Genomic DNA, 6,965 nt, shown 5'->3' with positions numbered 1-6,965 from the left:
AAAGTAATTCAATTTTATAATTCAGATTGACTAATAATTTAATTTTCTAACCTTTCTTTCTTTTCAGGTTTCTTTTAGGTTATTTCTGCAGAATCTCACCGGAGATGGACTACTGTGTGCGACCTAATAAAACATCGAATATAATTGCTGTTCTATAAATTTGTAATAAAGGAGACTTACAGTTTTGCTGATTCTAGCTGAGAAGTTTAATTTATGCGCAACACGTAACTAATTAATTTTAATAAAGATTTTAATAAAGATGAATTTCGCACTCGATCACCACGTTTTGACAAAGCGGAGGGAACTTAAAATGTGCTTTTTGACGTTTGACTGACTACTACAGGGCCAACCTCAGGCGCTGATCAGGGGCGCCCCACAGTTGACCGGGTGGCCAAATCATCAGCTTTAACATCCTCCCCCTGGTGTAATCTGGATATATCCGGAATTTCACGAGTCAGTACATCGAGTACGGCCAACCGGGACACTGGTCTAACGTATGTTTTGGCCCCAATTTGAACTATAGCTTTTCGCGATCGCCCGTCTGGATTCGCCAACATCTCGATGATCTTCCCTCGCTCCCAGTTGCCCCGTTGTGTTGTTTCGACTACCATTACAAGATCTCCGGCTTCGAGCGGTTTGGTTTCCTCAAACCACTTTGGCTGACGTCTTATAACGGGTAAATACTCGACCAGCCATCGTTGCCAAAAAATATCAAGTTTATGTTGAATCACAGCCCACGAATTCCCTAGTAACTTACGGTGTGATTCTTCCTTAGAAGTATTCGATTCTTGAAGGTTTCGTCTAGGAACCTTGATTCCGTTCGAACTCAGAAGCAAAAAATGGTTCGGTGTGAGTGCTTCCGCTTGTTCCGTCTCTAGAGGTAGGTAGGTCAGAGGCCTCTTATTGACCATACATTCCGACTCCACGACCAATGTATATAATCCCTCGTCATCTAGTTTCCCATCTTTATAGGCATCTGCCATAGCAGCTTTCACCGATTGCACCAATCTCTCCCACGCTCCCCCCATATGCGGTGCTCCGGGTGGATTAAAATTCCATTTTGTATTCGCACTGGTAAATGTCGCAGACAGTCCCTGGCTAATTTGATCACGTAGAGCGCGTTCAGCTCCTTGGAAGTTGGTTCCGTTATCGGTAAAAAACTCCATTGGAGATCCTCGCCGGCCTACAAAGCGTCGAACGCAAGAAATACAGGATTCCGTTGATAGCGAATATGCAACCTCGAGGTGAACTGCACGGACGGTCAAGCACGTGAATAAGGCAATCCAACGTTTGACTCGAGATCTTCCTAGCTTCACTTGAAGTGGCCCGAAGTAATCTAATCCCGTGTAAGTGAAAGCTTGTTCATGGTGTGCGAGACGTGCTGGCGGAAGAGGAGCCATCACTGGAATTCTCGGCCGTGCCAAACGAATTTTACAAGTTGGGCAATTTTTGCTGATCTTTCTGACTAACACACGGATTCTTGGAATATAATATATTTGTCGTAGTTCGTTTACGACAGTTTCGTTGTTTCTGTGGTGAAAAAGTTTGTGGAATTCGAAGATTATTAAATGGGTGACATAATGGTTCTTTGGAAGAATTATAGGATGACGAGTATCGTACGCTACATCAGCTACTGCGCCAATGCGTCCCCGTTCTCTAAGTAGGCCCTCATCGTCTAGGAAAGGCATCAGTTTGTAGATAGAGCTGTGTTTTCCAATGGGCTTTTGGCCATTTTCGTTGCGTTTGTTTTCTAACGACGAAATTTCTTCTGGGAAGGATTCCTTTTGCACAAGTTTGAGTACACCAACGGAAGCCTTATGAAGTTCTGGCTGTTGTAAGGGTCCTGTTGTAAGGAGCTTTTCAGTTATATAATTCAGGTACCTCAGCACGTACGCTGTTGCTCTGAGGAGTTTGTTCCAGGTGGAAAATCGACTGAAGATAATGACGGGTTGCAAGGAACGATGATGCATTATTGATGTTCGTATTTCTTCTGGTGTGGGGGTGATAGGTTCTTGAGGATGAGGCCATTTTGTTTCCGGCTGAGACAGGAATTCGGGCCCACTAAACCACTTGCTTGCCGAATTGAAATATGGACCACTTCCCCATTTGGTAGCTTCATCTGCAGGGTTGGACTTCGACGGGACCCATCTCCAGTCACTTGCATCCGTTTGTTCCAGGATCTCTCCAACTCTGAAGGAAACAAACTGGCGATAATTACGAGGGTCTGCTTTAATCCATGCTAAAGCTGTTCTTGAATCTGTCCAGTAAATTGTTTTTGAAATGGTGATATCGTGGTTTTCGCGCACGAACTTTGCCCAACGAACTCCCAGCACGCAGCCTTGAAGTTCCATCCTGGGTATGGACCATGGTTTTACCGGGGCCACTTTCGACTTCGCAGCAACAAGACAACATTGCGGAGGTTCATCCACCTTTTGCGCACGTACGTAAACTGCACAGGAGTAAGCTGTCTCGCTGGCATCAACGAATACGTGAATCTGCGCGTTCAAATAGGTATCTCGTGACGCCATTTTAAAATAACATCGGGGGATTTTAATTTCTGAGATATATTCCAACATCATAATCCATCTTTGCCATCTTTCGAACACTGTGTCACTTATTTGCTCGTCCCAATCCGTGCCCTCTCGCCACAAATCTTGGATAAGGATCTTCCCGTGAATGATGAAGGGTGACAGCAATCCCAAAGGATCAAACAAGGTCATAACACAGCGGAGAACTTGCCTTTTCGTTGGTCGTGTGGCTGTAAGGATCAAGTTTTGAACCTCTTCACTCATTTGGGTTGAAAAACATAATTGGTCACTCAAAGGGTTCCATAGTATACCCAGAACTCGTTCCGTTTTTTCCTTTTCAACGAGATCCAGATTTTTTACTGAGTCAGTGTTTTCCTCTCCTAACCCTTGTAATATTTCTGCGCTATTTGATCGCCAGTTATGTAATTTAAAACCACCGTTACCATGAACTAGTCGCACGTCTCGGGAAACTCTTAATGCTTCCTCTTCTGATTCAAAACTAGCCAGATAATCATCCACGTAATGGTCGCGAATAATCGCTGTAGCCGCTTCCGGATAAAGTTGAGCATGTATTTCAGCATTTCTGTTTTTAACGAACTGCGCTGAAGCGGGAGAGCAAGTGCTACCGAACGTGGCGACGTCCATCAAGTATATGCTGGGTTTTTCGGTGGGGTCTGCGCGCCACAAAAAGCGTTGCGAATGTGTGTCTTCTTTGCGTATACGTATTTGGTGGAACATCTCTTGGATGTCGGATGTCACGCCCACTCTGTATTGACGAAAACGAAAGAGAACCCCGGGCAGAGATACGAGCTGATCTGGACCTTTGAGAAGCGCGCTGTTCAAGGAGATGCCTTCCGTTTTTGCGGCCGCATCCCAGATAATTCGGATCTTTCCGGGTTTTTTAGGATTTACAACTACTCCGATGGGTAGATACCAAATCCTTCTAGGATCCGCTGCTTCTAATTCGCATTTGGTAGCCTTGTGCGCGTATCCTTTGCTTTCATACTCTTGAATCTGACGGTGTAAATTTTCTCTGAGCTCAGGGTTGCGTTGCATCCGTCGTTCCAGGCAGGCTAACCTAGTTTCCGCCATTCGGTAGCTATCAGGAAATTCCACGTAGTCATTTTTGAACAGCAGGCCTGTTTCATAGCGATTACCGATCCGAGTAGTAGAAGACTCGAGCAAGGTTAGTGCTCGTTGTTCTTCCTCCGAGAGAGGGACATTTACGGTGGATGTTCCGGAAGATTCAACTGTGAAAAACTTTTTCACCGATTCTTGAAGATCATTCTCACAGGAACATTTGCAAATATGGAAGCTGTTTGCTTCTTCCCTGTTTGATCGTGGTCCGTAGACACACCAGCCTAATCTTGTCTTTACCGCAACAGGTCCATAACTATCGCCTTCCTTCACTTTAAGCGGAAGAGCGAGTCTCAAATTATCAATACCGATCAAAATGCGAGGTTTGGCATTGACATAACTAGAAATCGGAACACCTTTCAGATATGTATATGTTTTCAAAGCATCTGTCAACCGGAAGGTTTGATATGGAAGGTCTAGGCTCTTTACTGTGCGAGCATTCATCAAAGTGTACTGCTTGTCTTGATTGGCTCCCGAAATTTGTAGCGAGATTCGCTGGGAGTCCGTTTCGAGGCGAGACGTATTGCCAGTCCACTTTAGGCAGAGTGGTTGCTTATCGCCTGTTGCACCTAGATCGTTTGCAAGTTCATTTTCCACTAACGTGAGGTCTGATCCTTCATCAAGAAAGGCGAAGGTCTCAACGCACCTTAGCTTCCCGAACAGCTTCACTGGTATGATTCGGAATAAGGATGACATGTGCGGATTCCGATGAATGTGGATTTCAGCTACCGTGACCGTACTGGACTGGACCTTTGTAGGATGAAGTAGGCGATGGTGACGATGTTGACAATTATCGATATTGCAGCTTTGGCGTAACCGGCACGATCTACGCCCGTGGTTGTATAGACAATTTTGACACAGTCCCATGTCTCTTATTTTCCGCCATCGATCTTCTACGTTCAAAGCTTTGAATGTTCTACAATCAACAATCCGGTGTCCAACTTGATCGCAGTGTGCACAAACGTATTCTTTTACCGGTTCCGTCAGTTCTTTTGCGTCGAGTGTCTCCTCAGCGTGTGAGTTTACGAAGGCTTTTGATTTTGTCCGTTCCCGTCCACTTACGCGAGTCGAAGAATCCGGTTCCAAAGGCACAACACTCGATGCATCTTCGGCCACTAAATCTATGTACTCGTTGAATGTTTTCAAATTTACGTTGCTAAACCCTCGTCTGAATCTCGCCCACCTCATCTGTTGGTCAGACGGAAGCTTTGAAACTAGTTCTTGTAATAAAGATGGATTGGACAGATGCGCGTGTTCGTTCGCCGCCTCGATATGATCGCACAGGGTTTGTACTGCATCACCGAAATTGATTAGTCCTTCCAATCTATCACTCCTTAAAACAGGAATTGCCCGCACCTTTTTCAATAGCCCGTTGATTAAGAGTTCTGGGCGACCGTACCGCCTTCGTTACTTTTCGATTACCTGTGGAACCCCTGCAGGTAATACCAGTCGACTCCGTACCGCTTCAAGGGCTGCTCCGGTTAAACATCGCTGCAGACGAAGCATATTCTCTCCGTTGGAAAAGCCGCAGGCATCCGTGGTGAATTCATAATTGGAAATAAAGATGGGCCATTCCGTTGGGTCTCCAGAAAAGTTGGGAAGTTCTTTTCCCAGGGACTGTCGCGCAACTAGTTGTTGTGGCGTTGGTTGATGAAAGGCTTGAGAAGAATTCACTGGGTGTTTTGAGAACTGATTTGAATGACGAGGGAGCCGAAACAGTTCATGGGAATCATACATACGGTCGTGGGGGTTTCGCGATTGTTGTGCATTAGGTAGATCAATTTTGTTTAAGTTGCATGATAAATCATTCATATTCTCCGTGCGTGCGTTTAAAGCTTGCAGCTGTTCACGAGAGAGAGAAAAGTTTTCCGAGCGCGCGTAATTTCGCTGCTGCTGTCGGGATGAAATGGTCGTGGAGTGGTTTTCGAATCCTGTCACATTGAATGCAGGGAATGTATGGGCATTATGTTCATGGTCGGAATAGTATGAGGCATGACGCTTACCTGATGGTTCCAAATTCGTTGTATCACTTACCGGCGGAAAGCCGCTTTGGCTCACCGACTGTTTAACTTGCCAAACAGAATCGATCAACGGTTCTTCCTCGTATTCAGTTGGCTTGTTGTTTGGTTTAGGTCGGCGGTGTTCTTCCGGAACAGTGGGTAAGTTACGAGCTATCTTCCGCGTAGCGCCGGTTTGTCTTGGCATATCCAATTGGTCTGGTCTAACATCCGAACTGTATTCCGCTAACAATCGACGGCAATTGTCCAGCTGTCGCTTCAGGTCGTGTAACTGCTCCGGAGACAGTTTATCGCTAGACTCACATTTCTCCACACTAGCCTTCAACTCGTGCAAAGCTACGTGGTGTTGTCTCGTGCTGCGCACAGTAGGCGAAGATGAGGTCCCACCCACTACGGGCACCGAGGTTTGTGGCGATTTTGAGGTGTCAGCAATAGATGTCGCTACTCCTAGATGTGATGGAATTCGATTCGAAGCAAGTCCAAGTGCTCCAGCAAACGGCGAAATCGCAGAACGTACCACAGAGGGTTCGAAACACGACGGTTGTTTAGGATCAGCGCAGGGCAATTCTAATTCAGCTGTGGTCACGACAGATCGATTCGAATGTTCCCGAGGTGGGACGCCGTTTAATCCTTTATCGGCAGCTGCGTTCAACAAGAGCTTTTGGCGCTCATCCAGGTGACGACGTTGCACCTCCAGATCAGCCTTCTCCCTTTCGAGTTCCTGTCGGTCCATCATCTGGCTAAGACTCGCCGAAAGAATGGAACTGGAATGGCTATGGACAGAAGCAGCATCATCGTCTTTAGCGTTCATACATTTGCCACAGATCCATGGCAAATTGGCCACGGCAACGTCCACTCCAGCGCACGTGTAATGATGCCAAGCATCACATGCGTCGCATTGCACCATGTCCTCTTCACTGTCCGGCCTATTACACGTGGCACAGTTAGATTCGTCTTCCTCTTCGAAGTGCGAATCGGCTCTTCCATTCCTGCCGGTCATGGTATTAATTTTGAAGTTTGTTGCGGCTAAGGAGCGTCAAATGAGGCAACCGTTTTGATAGCAGGGTACACTTTATTTGTTTATCGGCTTCAAAACTAAAATAGAACATTTTGGTAAGTATAATGAATTTTCCCGATTTTGTCAGCACTTACTTAATAGTTCTCGTAAGTTTCAACGCTCTTAAAGCCTTTATATTTGCTCCAAGCCCTATGCACCTAAAGCCTATTGAAAGTAATTCAATTTTATAATTCAGATTGACTAATAATTTAATTTTCTAACCTT

At 45.7% G+C, this 6,965-nt stretch overlaps 2 protein-coding genes across 2 annotated transcripts; both read right to left on the bottom strand.

Moving 5' to 3' along the window:
• Nucleotides 1–362: 362 nt before the first annotated feature.
• LOC129741146 (uncharacterized) lies at nucleotides 363–1,970 on the bottom strand. Its single transcript, XM_055732853.1, has one exon. It carries the CDS (start codon nucleotides 1,968–1,970, stop codon nucleotides 363–365), a length of 1,608 nt encoding a protein of 535 aa, XP_055588828.1.
• Nucleotides 1,970–6,683, bottom strand: LOC129741145 (uncharacterized). Its single transcript, XM_055732852.1, has 4 exons — nucleotides 5,700–6,683; nucleotides 5,088–5,354; nucleotides 2,972–5,021; nucleotides 1,970–2,190 (listed from the first exon to the last, which is right to left on the bottom strand). The coding sequence occupies exons 1-4, from the start codon at nucleotides 6,681–6,683 to the stop codon at nucleotides 1,970–1,972; spliced, it is 3,522 nt and encodes a 1,173-aa protein (XP_055588827.1).
• Between the last annotated feature and the right edge of the window lie 282 nt (nucleotides 6,684–6,965).

The sequence above is a fragment of the Uranotaenia lowii genome, chromosome 2, assembly GCF_029784155.1.
Source record: "Uranotaenia lowii strain MFRU-FL chromosome 2, ASM2978415v1, whole genome shotgun sequence".
Classification (NCBI taxonomy): Eukaryota; Metazoa; Arthropoda; class Insecta; order Diptera; family Culicidae; genus Uranotaenia; species Uranotaenia lowii.
The sequence above is the reverse complement of the archived record's forward strand: the minus strand, read 5'-3'. Positions and strand labels throughout refer to the sequence as shown.